The sequence below is a fragment of the Rhopalosiphum maidis genome, chromosome 2 (assembly GCF_003676215.2).
Source record: "Rhopalosiphum maidis isolate BTI-1 chromosome 2, ASM367621v3, whole genome shotgun sequence".
Lineage (NCBI taxonomy): Eukaryota > Metazoa > Arthropoda > Insecta > Hemiptera > Aphididae > Rhopalosiphum > Rhopalosiphum maidis.
This window is the reverse complement of record NC_040878.1, coordinates 29,846,914-29,868,443: the sequence shown is the minus strand read 5'-3', so window position 1 is coordinate 29,868,443 and position 21,530 is coordinate 29,846,914. Positions and strand designations below refer to the sequence as shown.

At 25.6% G+C, this 21,530-nt stretch overlaps 1 protein-coding gene across 1 annotated transcript; it reads right to left on the bottom strand.

Annotated features, from left to right (window-relative positions):
• Positions 1 to 8,377: 8,377 nt before the first annotated feature.
• LOC113552428 (DEAD-box ATP-dependent RNA helicase 37-like) lies at positions 8,378 to 9,819 on the bottom strand. The gene is made up of 4 exons (XM_026955310.1): positions 9,729 to 9,819; positions 9,323 to 9,573; positions 8,586 to 8,816; positions 8,378 to 8,515 (listed from the first exon to the last, which is right to left on the bottom strand). The coding sequence occupies exons 1-4, from the start codon at positions 9,817 to 9,819 to the stop codon at positions 8,378 to 8,380; spliced, it is 711 nt and encodes a 236-aa protein (XP_026811111.1).
• Positions 9,820 to 21,530: the final 11,711 nt, after the last annotated feature.

Here is a 21,530-nt window from a genome sequence, read left to right as displayed (position 1 = left end):
CTCTAATGAGTTTGTTACTTACAATAACAGAAATCAAAAGTACTTACCTCTACCCATACATATTTTTTTCAAGAAGTTATAAAGTACAAAATGACACGAACAGACCTTGACCGGCGTAAAAATTGTTTGGTTTATTAAACGAATAGGTAAGTAAAATAATTTAAATAATTATAAAAAAGAAATTTAACGATGTCATAGTATAACATTTTATTTATTACTGAAAACGTAAAAATTAATTGCAGAATATCTGAACTGTGTTCATAATATAATAGAACTTTATTAGTCACGAAACGAAATTCGTGCAATATAGTTTTAAAGTAGCTATTAAATAATCATACCTTCCTACTAATGAAATATAATTCTTGCGTGAAACTTTTGTTGATATATTAATACATTTATTATAGTTAATTATTGTAAATTTATATTAAAGTGTATGTAGTTATAAAAGTGAAAATCAATATCATTTAAAATTGTATTCGAGTATACATTTAAAATAATTAGAATTTATACAAACATACACACTCAACAATTCACAAAGCAAATTTATTATTATTATTTTTTTTTTTTAAATTTATATATTTATATCATGATATAACTATATCATAGTTACTAGGTGATGCGATAACAGGTAAGGTCATTTAAGGGAAGTCATTTGATCCTAATGCGATTGAAAGAGAAAAATTGGGATGTTTTCCAGATTTATCATAGGAAATTAGGATAAGGAATATGAAGATGCAAAGTATATTAAATATGGTATACGAGAATTTCGATTGATGACTTCAAAATGCCATTTTATTTTTGTAACAGACAGATATGAGCTCAAAATGGTTATGATGATTTAAGGAAGCCTATTGCTACGGACGTCTTTGAGGAAATAGATTGGTCAGAAGCGTGATTATATTTTGAAACTTAAGAATAATAATATTTTTTCAACACAATAACTACAGTATAATACGTATGCAATACCTAAGTTCAAATAAAAATAAAAATAAAACATTAACATTTTACATTTTTTAGTAATAAATACCTATAGCTATTATTTTTATATATACACAAAGTTGACTTAATAGAGGATTTTTAACTGGATAATAAAAGTGTGTTAGAATGGGTACAAAGCCCCGTGTAAAGCATGCAAAATTGTAAGTTGATTAAAAGGAACTGATAAGATAAACATTACGGTACCATGGTTTTCCATTGCAATTTCGCAATTGTTGAATATTTTATCTAAACATGTTTTAATACAATTATATGAATAATTAAAAAGATACATTTGAACGATTATTATAAGTAATAACAACAATCTAAGTGTTCAGAGTTTGAATAATTAGAAAATATGTTCTAATACTACGCATTAAAAATAAACCATCCATTATTATTTCAAGTTTTAAACTAAGTTATTGAAATACTATTATTAATTACCTATAAAATGGATTAGTCACATATACTTATAACATTAAATTTTGAAAAATTAGAAATGTTGTCTAATCGTTACAATAATATTAGGATTATTATTTTTATTGTACTTTGATGATAATAATAATAGGTAGGTAAATGGCAATGCAATTTTCAATACTGGTGTACCTAAATAGCCTATTCATGACGCCGTGTTATAGTAATTTTTTTTTTAAAAAGCGATAGTTGTTTAAATTATAGTCTTAGCAAATTATTCTATATATGTATTAATATTTAAAGTCAGTAAATAAAATAAAATAAATAAATATATACTATCATTAAACTCAAGTCAAGACTGATGTAGCGTGGGCCGTGATCAGTATTGGATGCATATTATATGTAATACTAAAGCAACACACAGTATAAAATGTATTCAACAATCAAACATGGTTGAGCAGTATCTTCGATACAAACATCTAAGATACGTATCTTAGATACAATTGTATCTTGTATCTTATTAATACAATTATATGAAGTATCGAGTATTTTTAGTCAATGTATCGAGTATTTCATAAAATAATTTTATCGAAAAATACTCGAGACATTAATGCGATACTTTGAAAAATTAATTTTTTAGGAATATTTTTACTCGCCTATCTATCAACCGCGATGTTTTGACTATGTTTTAAGTACCAGTTGAGCGTATGTTTTCCCTGGCAGAATTTATTCATATTCCTACCAGAAATAAATTAGTTTTTTTAAAAGAAAATAAGAAGTTATATTAATATATTATAGAAAATAAATAAATAATTATTTTTTAAGGCGTTATGTACAATATAATTTAAATTAAATCTTAACTAGTGAATATTATAATGCATTTATACATTTATACAATATATTTATACATATTATATAATTAAACATTTAAAAAATCCTATGCGTCATAGGTTATGGTTAATTATTTCAAATGTATCAAGTATCAAGTATCTAGTATCGCGATACTGATTTTTGAGTAACTTATGCCCATCCTTGCATACCAATTACTAACATCAATAATAAACATATTATACTCTATTATAATAATAAGAGTTTTGTTTTATATTGGATGAATTAATAACATTTTGATAAAATTAAATCATTTTTAAATTTCAATCAAAATTACATTTATATTTGATGTATTATATGATACATTCATAACCTAAATAAATGTATTAATACAGAAGCAGTCATTTAACTTTATCAAATATTTAACGACGTCGTGACTTTTTAATTAAAAAGTTAAGTTTATTTTCTAATTAATTTAAATATTTAATAAATTAACAGCTTATATTTACTATATAAGATTGATTTTAATATCAATTAATTATTTTCACTTAATTTTAAAAATGGTTTATTAATTAAATATTAAAAATTAACATTTATATTGTTATTTCACATACTGTATTTATACTTCGATCTATATAATATATTCTTTATTTGGAATATCTAATAATAATACAAATAATGTAAAAATATATAAATATTTTTTTTCGATAAAAAACAATATAATAATTAGATTAACATAGATATGTACTCATATATTATTATTGTAAACAAAAAAAAATTAGTCTAAAAATAACTTTAATTATATAAGGACTCTACAATTTTTCAAACATAAGATGTAGAAAGTAGGTGTATTTTAAATTTCTGATATATTGTGTTAAATTTAAATTGATAAATGTATCATATTATATTAAGTTAAAAATAAAAAGTTAATTCGATAGCTTTAACGAATGTTTTTTTGTCGATATAACACCGCAAGTTAATTATCATGTTCGTTAACTGTTGTATACTGTATAGGTATATCATTTATATCAATAAACGTACCTGTATAATATGTTTTGAATCGATTTGAGTATAAAGTATAATATATTAAATATTGTTGCAACTGCTATTTTAAACAATTGTATTTGAATTTATATTTTTAATACATTTATTTATAGTGTTTAGGTAATAATAATAAAAAAAAAATGCAATCAAAATAGCAGTTATTATATTATTTTTTTTAACTGTGAAAAATTCTTTAGCTATATAAGGGTCCGGATTTAATAATTGCAAATTAAATATTGAAACTAAACTACTGAACTTATACCAATTAAATAATTTCATAACAGAATAATATATAGTACATTTACATCACTGTTTAAATATTTAATTTATAAATATAGACAGACTTCGAAAACGAAATGTGTCGCGGATTTCTAAACCTGTATTTTTCATTTATATATATGTATTTTATTATGACATTATATTCGGTTTAACGTGTGTGACATGGTCTATGTATATCGCTGTTGTGTAGGTATACGAAAACGACGGAATTTTTAAAATTAATAATACTACGTTTTACGCTCGTCCACTCACTTGTCTCGATCCAACTGTGCTCTAATGGACAGGGCTTGAGGTTGGCTGGAAAATGTGTACGGTTTCTTGTTGCCGGCCCCGCGGAACTGTAACATTTCGGTCTCACGTTGACCGGGCCCGGGACTCCCTTGCCGCGTCGAACTGATCATTTCCGGTAGTCGGTTATTTTTTAATTATTCGTTCGTAATTTGACGTTTTGTTCCGTACGAACGAATTTCTTGGCCGACGGCGATAAACGCGTTTAAAAAACTACTGTTATGAGGTGAAACGTGCGGCCCTGTGGTAATATCGAACAGTAAACATATTTTAACAGTTGCCAATGACTACGCGTCAATATAGATCGGGGAGATTTTTTAATAGTAATAACTATTAATATTATTATTGTATGTTATCGTTCGATGTTCGCTCACGAGTACTTTGACTGCGCTCTAGCGGACGATCGTTGGAATCGTTTTGTGCGTAGCCAATCCGTCAGATAATGTCATATATTTCGAAATCGTACATCGCGGGATATATTTTCTACATAATAGATTATTATATCGAACATAATAATATTAATATACTTGAAGATTTATTCGTGTATGTGTATTTATTATCATTGTTTAATTTCAGAAAAACATAGCGACAGAATTTAGTATATGCTCAAATCTCATAGAGACAATTTGATTAGTAGAATTATAGAGTTGTTTTTTAAACATAATATGTTTAATGTTTAGTGTTTCAATGAGAAAATATTAATACAAATTAAATGTTCAGGTTGTTACATATTTATAACACGGAAATCATAGACCGACAAACTCGTTTTTTGTCTGATATATAATTAACCGGTACAAGAAAGCCGAACACCTTCCATTTTTCTTAATAAAATATTTTTCTAAATTTAAGTTAACATTATCTTATATATTTTAAAGCTATAAAACTTAGTATTAAGTATGAACATTTTAAATATCACAGTTTCTATTTTTAAACGAGGAGATAAGCGGTTTATAAAAATTAATAGGAATAATAGAATTGGTCACAACTCTCGCGTCAAATGTCAGAATTACAAAACCATTTGATGAGCTTAAAAACATAAGAAACCATGACTTTGTATATGCATTATAGGCGCAACTAGAGCTGTTACATATAGATATGTCCACATACACCGGGAAAAACTTTACAAGAAATTCTTGATTTTTATTTATTTAGTATGCTCATTGGAATGCTTTTTTATTAGTGTTCTTTAAATAAATGTATATTAAGTTATGAGCGAACATAAAGATTATTTAACATTAAAAATTTCAGTTCTATTTTTATTCTATTGCTTACGGATTAGTTTTTTAATTAATTACTATTAGTCATAATACGAGTATTCATTAGTTTTCCTTCCACATCAAATATATTTTAGTGTTAATTGTTAACACTATTAAAGAATAATTTTTACAATTTTTCTTTATAATATTATAATGCAAGAAACAAAAGAAATTGTAGTTTTATTACTATTAAATTATCTTAGTATATATTTATTTAAATCGTGTATACATTAATAAATTAATGTAACCAAACATTTTAACTTGATGGCTTATTATTTTTAAGTGAATTGAAATAGTTTGTAAGCTAAATTTATAAGAAAATTAAATGTATCTAGATAAAGTTAAAAAGTTTTAAACTAAGTTTTAACTTTTTAACTAGTTAATGTTCATCTTTGATTCGATATCAAAATTATTTAGTTTCACTCAATTCGGTCACATAATATCATTTTAACGTTTCGATACCACTTCATTACATTATATTATATATTAGTTTACAATTAATAAACAATTGAGTGTGGTGTGGGGAAATCCTAGATTATAAAGTTTACATCATATGTTTTTAATATAATTAATAGTATTATTATAATGATATATTTTTTTAAAACTAATATGTATATTAAACAGTTTTAAAAAATCGATGAATACATTTTCAAAAAAATAGTGCATTACATCACACTTACACATTCATAGTACATAATATTAAATTTCTGTCAATTATCGTTGAACCTTTTACTACAGATTTCTTCCTTATACATTTGATTTAGTTGTAATTATAATTTTTCTACAAATGAAAATATTCATCTAGATAATTCATCTATTAATTTCATAAATTGTCTTAATTTACTGCTTCAGGATGTGAAAATTGCCATAAAACCTAAATAAATCATTCATTAACCCTTTTATTATATCTGCTTAAATATTAAAGTATAATATTGTATTAAGATGTTCGTGCTATTAAATTTGTATAGCAAGACAAAAATTTTTATGGATATAGAAACTATAAACTTCAAGTTTCAGACATTGTAAAAAAATATGTAGATTTACCATTATTATTATTTTTTTTTTTTTAAATCATTAAAAGCATACATAGTATATATGTATGAAAGATACAAAAAAAATAGTTATGCTTATGAATCAATTTTATACCACAATTAGATTCACTTGATCTGAAAGTTTTTTATGAGTAGGTATAGTGGACAATATTGAAATTCTCAAAACAAATTGCATAAGAAAAAGAACAAAGTCCCTAGTCATAAAAACATTCACATAATATCTTGAAACAAATATAAAATACCTACACAACTAAAATAGGTACTTGAAAACAATTTTCTGGGATAAATGAGTAAATATTTATATAAGTAGGTACTTATACTATTTTTTTTTTTTAATACCTAATCAAATTCAACATATTCCATATTTTCTTTGTTTTATTTCCTGGATTTTTGCCTTTATTAATGTTCAAGTATGATTGTTGACAATTATCATTGTTATGATTGTATGTTTTATAGACATTGATAGTATCTTTCAAAGTATTAGATCCCCCCCCAAAAAAAAACTAATGATTTAACTATATAATACATTGGAAATCCAGTATAGAACTGAGATAAAGCCCCCAAGGTTACCACTATTTGCGCCTATGCGGTAAGCATAATACGAGCTAAACTATAAGATGGTACCGTGGATTAAGTATTAAATTTAATTGTTTTTATTCAGAGAAATATTAACTAGCTAGTCATATTATAATATATTGTATACAATTATTAAGATGATTCAACGTTAAGAAAATAAAATTAAAATTGTAACGTATAACAATATTTATTGAACTTAAGAATTTAATTTAACAAATACAATAATGTAAATATATATTTTTTTTAATAATTTGTCTCTTGCGTGGTATATGCTTCTCCGAGTTCTACCATTTCTTCAATATCTATTGATATATGATTTAATTTCAAATAAGTCATTGCAATTTGTTGAACATCCTTGTCCACGGTGGTCGAAAACAAAACTGTTGTTCTTTTGTCCTAAAAAAAATTTATATTTGTACTAAAATGTATAGCCAGTTGGTGATTTAGGAACAAATTCAATTTGGTTGTCACGCTTCAAAACACCGTGGAAGTCATTAATTTTTAAGTCTAAATTAAATTTCAGCTTTCTGAAACTTAGGATTTTCCAGTTTCTTGTGTATCTGTTACTACTATAGCATTTTAAATAAATTTCTATTTTTACTAATATTATGTATGTTTATTTAATTATTTTTATACTACAATAAAGATTTTTGCATATTGAAGTATTGAAAATGGTGAACTCGGAAAGGCTCTGAAGGACGAATTTTGTCAACATAGTAATTGTAAATACGTATAAAAAAATATTGTGATTAAAAATATTCAATATTTTTTGTTAGTATAAATAAACAATTAGTGAAGAACCCTGAATACATATCAAGCATTTATTTTCAGTTATAAATTTTTCATCGACATTTATAGAAACTAAATAAATTAATTAAAATTGTTAGTTTTTGTTTAAACATCTATATTTTTGAATTTATTACAATAACCACAAAATAAAAATTGTGATATATTTTTTTAGATATTTTGATTTCAGTATCAACTTACTTATAAGAAACATAATTTTATAAGCAATTTTAACACTTTAATAAAAAAATTTTAAAAAGATTTTTATTGGCAATTAAGAAAAAAATTAAAAATTAAAATTTTTATAAATATCGTAAAAGGGTTAGTACATTTTGAAAATTATACCATCTAGGTATAGAAAATGATAACATTAATACTTGGTGAAAATTTCAAGTTTCTACAGTTATTATTTATTTTTGAATTATATCAAAATAAATAAACTATATATTTTATCAAATAATTTCCGTATTTCCTTAATTTTTTTGTTGTATTTCTCAATAATTAAGAGAAGTACTGAAAAATGTATACTTTTGAACTCCATAAAATACCAACTATAGATCCAATTTTCTACTAGAAATCACCCCCAAAAGGGGTCGAAAATCAAAATATTGTTATTGTTTCAAAAGGTAATGAAAGACAGAAAAAAACATCGATAATTGTAAAATCAATAAACTCATCATCACTAGGATCAGAATTTAAAAGTAAGTGATCATTAATAATAAGTTAATTTTTTTTAATAGACTATATGCCACATGATATTTTTGTATGTAGTAACAGTACTTTCAACCTATAAGTTTATTTAAAAACTACTAAAAAAAAGAGAGTATTATATGTACTTACCGTCAATACCATGGTTTGATTGTTTAAAATAAATTCAATTTAAGGCTTATAGCCGGCTTTTAATAATGAATCCGCATCGTCGAGTACAATTATTTGTAATTTTGAAAAAGTTATCCAACCACGGGTCACGATACCAGCTAAACATTCTGGATAGGAAATAAGAATATGAATACCGTTCTGTAAGAGAGAAGAAATCAAATTATACTTTTATGATTCAAAAAATTAATACGATTATTATTATTTTTACCTGAATTTTACGTTTTGGGTCAGGAACTAAATTTATTTTAAACAATGGTTCACATTTTATTTCTGTGTTTGTAATTAAACGACTTACAACATTATAAACATTTTTGACACGTTGTATCGTAGGTACAACGATTATAGCAAGTGGATCGAAACACTCGGAAGGATGACCGTCGCCATTTATTTCGAATACATTTTTTAGTATACAACTCAGTAATGGTACAACAAAAGCTGTCTGATAAATAACATAAATACATATTTTATCAATTAATAAAATAAACATAAGTATACAATTTAACTAAGTAGCAGAAGTTTGTATATGGCCGTCACAGGAATACGGGATACTTCTTTAATAATACAAATAAAAAATTTGAAAACATGGTTTGTAAGTTTATTTAAAAATGTCATACATAAAAATTTGAATAAATTCATTATTAATTAAAAAAAATTATTGGGGGCATGCTTAGTGAATCATCCGGCAGATACGTAATTTAGGGTGTCGTTAGGAATAATTTATTCCCCCCCCCCAAAATGAACATATTTTAACGATTAATAAACAATAAAAAATATAAAAATTAATAAAAGAATTCTGATTATGATCAATTATGATGGCCATCGAACGTAAGTAACCGATTCCATAATTACGATGAAAACAATTTTTGTAGATTATTTTTAATTTATGTAGAAATAGATTTAATGGACAAATTAAAATTCGTTTATACTATAAATATTTGTGCTTACAGTTTTCCCTGAACCGGTTGGTGTTCTGGCTATCATATCTCTTCCACTTATAAGAATTGGTATTGCATAATTCTGTATTATAATTGTTTTTTTGTACCGAAGGTGTGACAGATTGACAGATACACTTGTGATACCATTATACTTCATTGATATTTGCATTTCTTTAAATTCTACGTCATTCATTCCATTTACTGTCACCTTCTGTATCTTATTGGTATGATCAGTTCGACTACTGCCAGGAGTACGATAATCTATAATAAAAATTGATTAAGTTATAATTATTTTTTTTTCATTCTCCGAGAAATCAATAAAATTGTAAAGCTCCGTTGATCATTAGTTAGGGTTATTTGTGACCATTTTTCAGGCAGTTATTTATAATAAGTAGTTTAGTATATTTTATAATTACCGATATTTGATTCTTGTTTAAGATCAGACTCAACATCACTTTCCACATATGTATATTTGCATATTTCAGTAATCGCATGAATGTTAACCATATTGATTTTTCTTAAACATATAATATTGCTTATAATTATTAGTTTTATCAATTTAATAGATTACTACACAACATTTATACATTTTTCTACGTATTTTCTTATACATATATTTAGGGATTTATTTATAGATAAAAATGTATTCGAAATTGACAAAATTTCATTATAATTAAATAAATAATCAATAATTTTTATTTGATTTAATGACGTGGAATTAGGGTATGTGACTTATAATTTTTGATTTTATTACTCACGAGGTTCTACTGACTGGTTGGAAAATTGTATTTATAATAGACCAAGTAGAAAATAAGTAATTTAAATATTCATTTATTATAATGGTATCTACCTAACTTTATGAATTGAATAACTTAAAATTCTTGACAAAATGTAAAAGGTGTTAACTGAATGATTTAGGAATGTGTCTAATTCTAACAAAATATACGTTATGGCAGTAGCAGATTTGATTTATCTTCTAGGGAGAGGGGGGCAATCATTTGATCCAAAAATGTCCTCTATATTTAATAAAATAATGAGGCAAGGAGTTACCATTTTGATGTTTTTTTTTTAAATTATTAACTTTAGATAAATTTTATTTTTTGACACTTTACGTCTTGACGGCGCTATCCACCTTTTTTTAAAACTACGCAAGCTATCCGTTTAAAAAAAAAATAAATAACAAATGAATAAATTGAAAAAAACTAAACTGCCTTGACACTGTCAAAAAATCTTTGAAGACTAGTAGTAAACTAAAGATTTTCGGTTGCATATTATAGAAGCTAGCTTATCAAAACTAATTTGATTCAAAAATAAATTTTTCTATTCTTCGTAAGTCGATTTCTCGATAATTGAATATACATAGTCATATATATTATATAGACATAAGTAATTCCTACAAATTGCAGTCTTTTTGTAACTATATTACTATGATTTTGGTAATAAGTAATAACTAATTAATTATATATTAGTAGACTTATCTCTTATAATAAAATAGGACACTGAATGGTGGTAGATAAAATATGTATATAATAATATATTTACTATAGTATGCTAAAATTCTAAATTTCAAATAAAAATTATAGCGTAAAATTAAAACATCTCACTAACAAGCATCGGGTCTATTATAGATAAAATATATATTTTCTATGTTTTGTTGGAAACAGATTTCTGATGATAATATTAACAATAGTGAGAGTTATGGCATCACAAAAGGGTGTTTTATAAATATTAAATTGTATATAATTTAAAAAATCTGATTCCAACAAAACATAGCGAAAGTGATCATCACCTTTCAAACAGTGTATTATAAGTGTCTACGATAATTATATTGAATTCGTGGCACTTGAAATACGAACGCACTGTTTTTAATACAAATAGACATATGTTGCGTCCTCTTAATGTATATAACTTATTCCTGTGATATTATTAACAATATTGTTTACTTATTTGTTAGACCAGTAGCCTGCAGATCTTTTCCATTAACGGCTGAAGTTAATATACAACTTTTCTTGTCCAAAACGTTTTCACCAGATTCCACTTCGTATACATCCTTTAAGCAATATTATGATTGAATTATTTTTAGCTATTGAGGATATATTTACTAGGGTCGCGATTAGCAGAATTAATTTCTTTTTAGAAGGTGGTCCCCTCTATTGCTCTATCTTATTTCTGTTACGTGGGGCGTTACCGCAAATGTATATATTATATTGTTTTTACGCAATTATGATACTAAACAATGATAAATATTATCTTGTATTATATTTTATAAATGTTGAGTGTTACATCGTACAAAAATTTTATCATAAATTATTATTGATATACATTTTATACAAAAAAACTCTACGACATTGGCAATGGGAAATAGACAAGGACATTATAGTCTAGGTGTCCAAATTTAATTATTTGTGCAAAAATTCAAATTGTAAATATTAGTATGTTCAATTATGCTCGTATTATTATTATAATTATACGGATCATGGGTTTATCTGCAATAAGTTAACAACTAAGCTAGTGTTTTGTACTTGATTCATCAGATTTTGCTCATTTTCTTTAGTTTCCAAACCGTCTCTTTTGTCTTCTATAGTTTCACTTTGAATGGCTGTAATTTCATTTGATTTTTCCATTTGTATAAATCTTTCATGGCATTTTTTATGGCATAATATAGTGTCACATGAACAGTTGTACATTTTTTTAAACAATGTTATCTTCTTACAATGATGACATCTTTTTAATCAAAGCAAATTAAATTTTTTGGTAAATGTATGTCCTTTATTCATTTTTGTCGATTGTATTACCGCGAACCAACTAAATGTAAACTCAACCAATGAATATATTATAACAATCAATAAAAGTTTTAGAACAAACATGGGTTGTCAATAGTTTCACGTAAATAACGTAACTAATTATTCTTAATTCAGCCAGACAAATTGTTTTTTTTAAATATTATAAAATGAACTCCATATTCCGCTTTTTATTTGATAATTATTCTGAGTGGTATTATACGATAAACTGAAAACATAATTGTATAACTAATTAATATTAAATATTATATAATGTATAATATTATAGGAGATTTTGTTAGATTAAAACCTAACCTGTTAGGAATATTAAAAAATTAGAAAAATTTCGTTTAAAATGTACAACAATTAACCATCACATAAATAAGTCAAATCCATAAAAGAATTTAAAAATATTGAACGGTTTTGAAGAAAATAATAAAATGTTTAATATCTAATAATCGGTTTACTAGGAAGTATAAAAGAGGTAGGACTCTTTTAAAGGCTTTCAGATGTTCTGACAGTTATTATACCTATAGTTACGTCTGCCGGTCACTTCTCTCTCAGTATACCTACCTTGCACTATTACAGTGGTACAATGCTTAATATTATGTAAACGTAATACTATGTACAAATATATTAATCACGCATAATATGATGTGATGTACTCATATTATGCAGTTTCATAGGTTTGCGTGTACGCCTGTTTTAATGGAAAAATGCGGTCGTCGTAGCGATGATCGTGTAATGCGTTTGCTCTATATCGCCGGATGTTTGGTGTTTGCATTGCCTAGTCAGAAACTGCACATCATCTCGTACATAGGTGAGACCTACCGCATGTACATCCATTACTATAATGTATGTATTACATGTTCGTGGTATAACAATAAATGATATATTATAATTATAATGGCGTGCATCGCGTCACTGCTGCAGCTGCAGCAGGTGAGTTTCGTTGTTCACGCGACGTCGAGATGCTGTATATGGCCGTAGTGTTAAATGACCATACCCTAACTATGACTCTAAATCTCGTCCGAGTGGGAAAAATCACGTACGATATCGCTTTTCGGGGTATTACGACCTCCGGCCGGCCGTTCGAGCGTCCAACACCCCGTCGCGAGGAAATGCGCTATATAGGAATGCCCAGTGGTCCGTAATTATTATTATTATTATTATTATTATTGTTATTACTACTATGATTATTGTTGTTGTTGTTGCCGTATTATATTATTATGCGTGCTTAAAGCCGCCCGTTGCGACTGGTTATAACCGACTCGCCAACATATGCACGCACACCCGCGCGCTGTATAGGTATGTAACCTATACCAGGTATATGCGTAATATTATAATAACCCTACTTCCACGTGAGCCCTTGATCGTTGTCGTCGTCTTAGTGTTCTGGATTTAAGGTGTACCCATAATCTCTCTCGGTCGCATAATCATACTAATAGTGACCACTATAATTTTGGTTTTTATTGCTATGGTTATCGTTGTCGTTTCTTAACAAGTCGCGTAAAAAAACATAAACATTTCGTACATTATATACTAGCTCTCCTATAATATAGTACCTACCTATCCAAATACGAATTCATCATATAATTATTATTGAAGAAACCCATGTTTATCACAGACATATTTTCTTCATCAATATTTATTTTTAATTTATTCATCACATTTAAGTCACCCAAACGCAATAAAGTGGACAAACAAACGGATAATAGTGCTAAAATTATTTAAAACGTCTGATAATATAATGATAATATTACTGACGTTAAGTATAAAAATGAAAATTTGGTCCCTTTTTCCAAATTTGCATAAAATAAACATTTATATTTATAATAGTTGTTTATGTAGGTAACTTCTGTTATGTACATATAACGATTTAATTCATTAGATTATATATATATTATATATTAAATAATATCATGTTAATTATATATACATAAATTATTAGCAAGTAAGAAGAAATTACTACTGAGTTTAATACTTTAAAAATCCAAAAGTATTTGAGTAGTATTTTAAATACTTGAAAAAAAATGTATTTGTGTATTTACTTAAATACTTTTTAAAAGTATTATTTACAGCACTGCATAAATATTATATTAAATTAAAATAATACATAAATCATACGTAAATATTTTACCTTTATTGTATCTACTATTATATAATACATAATGTAAATAATAATACATTCTAAAATTGAAATTTTTAATATTCCATGACTTCCACTGTTTATAAAATATGTTTCGCATTTTATAAAATTTAAATTGACCATTTGGTTTAAGATAGAAGGCAAGGGAGCGGTAAAAACATACCAAAACCTTTTGACTGTTTAGCTCTAACAATTTCGAAATCGTGTATTTATTTTTTTAACGAGCGTTGTTAAATTTATTCACGGATTGGTCACCGAAGCATTATTTTGAATTTTTTCACGCTAGTCGCACGTGTACGACTTCTTTTATACACGCGTTTATTATATTCCAGTGGCGTTTCATGAGTATTTATAGCATTTTCAAAAACACCGGTAGAGGATTATAATACGACGTTATTATAATTTATAAACGTTATTTGCACGCCGTGTGTTTTATCTACGGACTGCAAATCAATGATAGATTAGCACGTTTGGCGGAAAGGAGCACGTATAATATATATAATATATATTATAAACACAGTATAGCTACTTGGCTGATATTTTTTTTTAATTTTATGTTATGCAAATGAAAGAACAGGTTTGGTCGTGTAGGCGATTGAAATAAATCGCGATTCACACAATTGTCGAGTCAAACGGTTGTCGCATTTTGCGAACCGTCGTACAATGAATGTTTTAATAAATCATCCGTCCCCGACCGCAACGTATTCGTTTATATACATATATTATATATAAAATAGAACTGTGAGCATTTTTTAGCGGGATAAAATTATATAATAATAAACCTATTTACACGACATTAATGACAGCTACAAATTTTAAAATTTGTAGAAAGTTAAGTATTTCAATTAAAAAGAGTATTATAGTTCTTATTAAATTATTAAATTCTAATAATAATAATATATTGTTCGTATTTACCTATTGTAAACCTATTATTGTGTCATCTAGTAATTTAGAGGATGAGTGTGACTGGGCGAATAGATATATAATAATATATATCATATGATCACACAACAAAGGTGAACTTCGTTTGACGTTAATTCGTATATATATATATATTATAGCCTTTATTCGTATAGATTCTTTGGGAGAAAAGTTTATGGTAAAAATAAAAGAGGCTATAACAGGTTTGAAGTTAGCATAACGATAATTTTCCACTATGTACACATGAAATAAATTACAATTTTGATGTAACAAATTAACGTGGAAATAAAATCTACTGTCGCCAGTTACTTACATATTACGTCATTCTCGGTTATTTAGTATAATGCACATTTTAGTCATTATATCATTATTATGAGATTTATATTGTGATACCAGAAAAATATAAACATAATAGTCGTGTACTCAGAAAGCCTATACAGGACGCCGTGATAATTATTTTATCACCTATTAAATATTAATATCTTACTTAAGATTTATTTGAGATCACGAAAATCCACACACTTAGACAAACTTAACATAATATATTTTATTATTAGAAAGAGATAAACAATTTATAAAAGAGAAAAGATATGAGACCATCACTTTTCGTCTAGTGGTTTTTATATTTTTTTAAATAATGGCCCGCGAGTGGTTGAGACAGGTAATTGTGGGAAATTGAACTATATCATCCAGTCTTAGGTTTAGATACCTATATATAACAATAATATTATTATAAATTATAATGCCGCGACCAAATGAAACACGCTTAAGGTTTTGATTTCCTGCAGCTCGTGCGTAATCGCAAGTTCGTGTGTGCCTCCCGAAGACTAGCTCTCTATCTCGTCGTGAATAGGATTATTAATATCGCCTTAATATTCACCACATATATGCGTATAATACTATAAGTTATAATAAAGGCCGCATCTTCCACGTGTACCTATATCCACCACTCTTTTGATCTCAAAAATCGACCTCTGGTCACGAACCACACACGTCTTTCTTGCGGCAGGCATTTAATATACCTATATAGGTATCGCGAGCGGCGCTCGTATATGGCACAATATTATAAAGTAAAATATACAATATGTAGAAACTGCAAAAAAAAAAAAAAAAATAATAAACCAAACGAATGTAATAATATAATGTAAACAAAAACAATGTGACCACGATATTCATTCTTAAATCGTATTTTAAATACATGTATAATGTCGAATCTGCTAACATAATATAATATAGCATTATGCGGTATCTGTAACAATACTGTTTATACGTATATAAATTATATATTATGGTATTATGGATAAGTTATTATTTTCTTGTTGCTGTAGGTACAGTTAAACACCGGAAATATATTTGGTTAATTTATGCACGTGTTCGAATTTTTTTATTATAATAATAATTAATAGGTATTATTTCATAATATCATCGATCATCGTTTACTATAATAATGTTATATGACATTAAAAGTATACGGTATAATATGTATTATACCTATTGCGAAAATAATTTGAAGTTATTACCAGTAGCAATGACTAATGATAAATATGTACTCTTTAATTTAATTCATTAATTAATTTTATTGTTTTAGTACCTACTTAATAAACAATAAACTTATTTCAAATATTATAGTTTTCCGAATTTTTTGTCCTTTTTGAGGACTTTTTATCTTTTTAATCTTTTTTTGTAGACTGTTTTCGCTGTTTGCTATAAATTGTTGATCATCTTAACAGTATACACTTATTATCTCAAAAAGTATTTAAGTTTTTGAAAATAATTCTTTTAAAATAATTTGAAATATCTATATACATATGGAAATAAATTATAAGCGCTACTTTTTTATCATTATTTTTTTTTCAAAAATATTATTTTATAATGACTTTAAATTATGTGAAAAAATATTAGCAAATATGTTAACACTTTTGAGACGTTACCTTACTGTTCACAAAGAAATAATAAGCGTTGTTTTATTATATTAAAGTACTTTCTTAGTGTTATTTAGTAGTCGTGGCTCTCATGGTTATGGAATTGTTATTATTTACGAGTGTTATGTGAAATTAATTTATTGATCGTTATTTTTGCACAATTCCAATACAAGAAATATAGGGGAGAATCTATGTTTGATATATTATACATACAGATATAATATGGGAATGTTATAGTCATCGGAGTAGGAATAAATTACATAAAAATTTACATATTTTCAATCAAATAGTCGTATTATATACATTAATTATTGTAAAACACAACTCACTATTTTAACCTAACGCCGTCACCTCTGTGCACGTTTCCGTCGAGTCAAAATAGCGACTCGTCCTACATCCGTCATAATAATTATCAAAAATATCCCACAATACATATACATTACGTTTACCATCCAAACCATTGTATACCCAGGTAGGTATATTTTCGTCGGTCGAAGGCTAATATATTATTTCGACAGTTATGCAGGAAATGATGTTTACAATACTCGAAAGTCATAAATTACAAATCTTGAATTGTTGAAGGAAGAAATAAATTGAGTTAGGTAGGTTAATGATGTTTACTATTAAGTCACGTATTTGAGGAGGGTTTACGGCATATGCTGTATTTGGTTTTTTGCTATTCATAGTTCATACCTACGGCGTTGACTATTGTTTCAGTATAACTTGTTGTATTTAAAAATCTGAATTATTGATGTCTTCTAAGTTCTAACATATCGAGTAGAAATAAAATAAGTAGGTAGTTGAATAATAAATATTTTATTTTAATATATTTCATTAAATGTCCCTGCAATCACAATAAAAAGTAACTTTGTTGTACATGTTATACGTTTTTTTTTATATATAATTTTCTTTATTTCATACTGTCATAGTTAGTAGAAATGTAAAGATAATATTATTCATACTGTTTTTTTTTTAATTGTTATTATAGAAATATTTATATAAGTAGCATTCAAGAAAATAATTACAATTAATCATTTATTTCCAAAACAATTAACAAAATATAAAAATGTCTAAATTTGAACTCATTTTATTTAAAATTCAATAAAATTGTTTTACACTACGGAGGTACAGAAAAAAAGAATTACTATTTTATCATACTCGTCGAATAACATATATTATATATTATATGTATACATATTATATATATATTTAGGTTTTAAATATTATTTTAAATTTTTAACTTATCATTTTTGCTTTTATTATTTTTGTAAATCTGTATAATATTATAATATATTGACACATTTTCAAGTGTGTTCATACATTTTGTACATTCTACTAATTAAAAACTTTATGATGAAAAATGATGATAAAAAAATAAATATCAATTTAATTATATTCAATTTGGAAATAGAATCGAGTGTACTCATTTGGGGCTTAGCTCCTCGAAAGCCAGCACCATTATAAGCTTTTTGTGACATCGTTTTACAGTTCGATGCAAATAATTGATCTTCAATTGTTGTACAAGCACATTCACAATTCCACACACAAAAACAGCGGTTGGCTTCGCTAATAAGAACGTGTCTCCAAGCCATTACTTTGTTCCATTTGTCCAATACTCGCACTGTTTAATATATAGTTTAAATTTTTACATTTACATATTGTATTACTATACGTTTCAAAAAATCATTTTACGTGTGCAATTGATATTGGACTTGATAAGTGGTCCATTTAAATTAAAAATGTGATTGTGTCGGTGAAAAGGTAAAATGTATACACCACGACTTTGAATTTGAGTACAATTTATTTTTGGATTTAATGGAAAGTCTAATAATTGCACTTGGAATAATTCAGCCATCATTCCAATATTATAGATTGCTGCGACTATCTTAGTTTGATCACTTTTAGTTGCATCTGAATATATTTCTACAATTTCTATAAGAGATCTATAATATTAAAATATAAAATATATTATTAGTAGTGTTTGAGCAATAACTTATTCTGTCTATTAATCCTGGAAAATATGTATATATTAATTTTATAAAGATAATATTATTCAAATTTAATATATTTTAATCAACATTATTGCAAATTGCAATACAACTAAATATCTTAAATTAATTAAGCTATGGGATATCAAATTTATAATTAGAAATGATAGATATTGCTTTGTTTATACATTGTTGATCGAATAATAAATATTTTGTTTATTTCAATAATTATATAAGGCTAATTGAAAATATATTTATAAATTTAAATGTTTAAGAATATCTTTTAAATTAAAAATAAATCTTTGAATGTATGTATTATTTAAATTAAAATTTGAATGTAATAAAGTTATACATTATAAACCTACTACCTTAATGAAGGTATACAATATTGATTATAAAAAGAATAAAAAAAAGTACTTTGTATTTATTATAAGTTTTATATAATTATATAATAAATATGAATTGTATGATTTTAAAAGCTCTCTTAAGCATCTTAAACAAATTATTCTTGACAAATTAACTATTAATACAATGTACAATATAATTATTTAATCTTTTATTAAACTCTAAAAATATTTTTCATATAAAATATAAATATTACCTTGTCGAAAGTATACTATTATAATTCGTTTCCTTATGGATAAATAATTCACTAGTATAATCCAATTCATAATGCAAATTTAACGTTTCAGTCCCGTTAATATTTTGCACTATATTTGCATCTTGTGGAAATTTAACAAAATTTTCTAAAAAATACCTTCCTGGAGTTTCTGACTCAATTGCATCCTTGTAATAATACAAAATAATAAAACATCTTAATATTTTTAATTTACTAAACAGGATTTAATGCCACAGTGGATTTTTAAATAAGATAATTGTAGTAATTGCATTTAATATTTAATTAATGTATTTAGTAAAATACTCTATATTTTAAAAAAAAAAATTATATCGATGCGAATAATTATTTATTAGCTGCAGTGAATTATAAAATTATTTGTAAAACATTATTTTATTAGTTATCTAACCCAAAGAATATACTACTATTTTTAAATAATGCTTAATATACCATATCATGTTTCCACAAATGTGACGGTTGGTTATTCAAACAGCTAGATTTTTTCACTCCACATCTATTGTATTGTTTGAAGAACGCTTCATATGATACACCAACTTTATTACACTCGTCACCTTTGATACTTATATTTTTTGCATTTACAATCAAATATTTCTTTGGATCGTCTAGAATATGTTTTGTTAATTAGTATTTTTTTTTTCGTTTTCAGAATATTATAAAATAAATAAATACAGTTTTTCTTTTTTTAATCACCTATTGATTGTGGATTATGAAGTTCAACTATAGATGATATTTTTTCTGGTATCAAAATTCTGTCGCTGTTTATATCTAAACTATAGTATTGATCATCTCCAAATATTAAAGCTACATATTTTGCTTCCACATTTGTCTCGTCATTTTTATAAGTTTGTTTATTGTTACTTAACCTATTTAATTTTAGTTATTTTTTTAATCACATACTTAAATGATTCATTAGTACTTTAATAACTATTCAATATTATTTTACGTGCGTATTTTATTTTTGTTAAGTGTTGATTAAATATATTTTAATTTTGTCCATATTTATAATATATTAAATAATAAAAATAAATTAAAATATCATGGAAATGTTATGACTTTTGGGATTTAAATTACATTTTAAAACACTTGTTTATTTCAAGCGTTTATAAAATATTATTTACTTAACAAATATACTTTTTATACAACGCCATATTATGTTTTTGTTTTTTAGTAATAGGATAACTGTAGTAATGACTAATGACATAATATGATAATATTATTATAATAGAGGGTGTTACCAACATCATCGCTTTTTTAGTAAATGAAATACGACTTTATGAATTACTATAATAATATAAATAGTAGGTAATTTACCTAATTATGTAACAAATTATAATTTAAAATTTTTTATTTTAATAATAGGTGTTTAGTTTTAAAAATGTAAGGCGTCAACTTGGTTGTAATATAAATATTTACCGTCCTCCAAAAAGTGCATTATTTTATTGTCTACATTCATTTTTATAATATTTTGAGGCAATAGTAGAAATTAATTTTTATTATAATTTCGAAGAAATCATAAAAAAAGTATTCTGCAGATTGAAGCGTAATAGTGTAATGGGATGTTTAGTCTACTCTAAACACGTAACCAGAAATCCAAGTGGTAGATATAAAAATTTACTTATACCTATACAATAATGATTAACGACTGTGTATTTAATATAATATGAATATATGATAATGTTTATAATCTATATAATATACAATATATAATATTTATAAATATATATATATATATAAAGTGGCCGACAGAAACCTGACATTCTTTAGGTTTTAACTGCATTCAGGAGGATGTTCATCACATACCCAACGTAATCTTTCACAATT

Bases quoted from the DNA above. Each gene is read 5' to 3' on its own strand.
- LOC113552428 (XM_026955310.1), bottom strand. From the start codon at position 9,819: ATGGTTAACATTCATGCGATTACTGAAATATGCAAATATACATATGTG. The intron at 8,817-9,322 runs GTAAGCACAAAT...GTTATTTATCAG, and splicing joins CAACCGGTTCAGGGAAAACT to ACAGCTTTTGTTGTACCATT. The intron at 8,516-8,585 runs GTAAAAATAATA...TCTCTCTTACAG, and splicing joins ACCCAAAACGTAAAATTCAG to AACGGTATTCATATTCTTAT.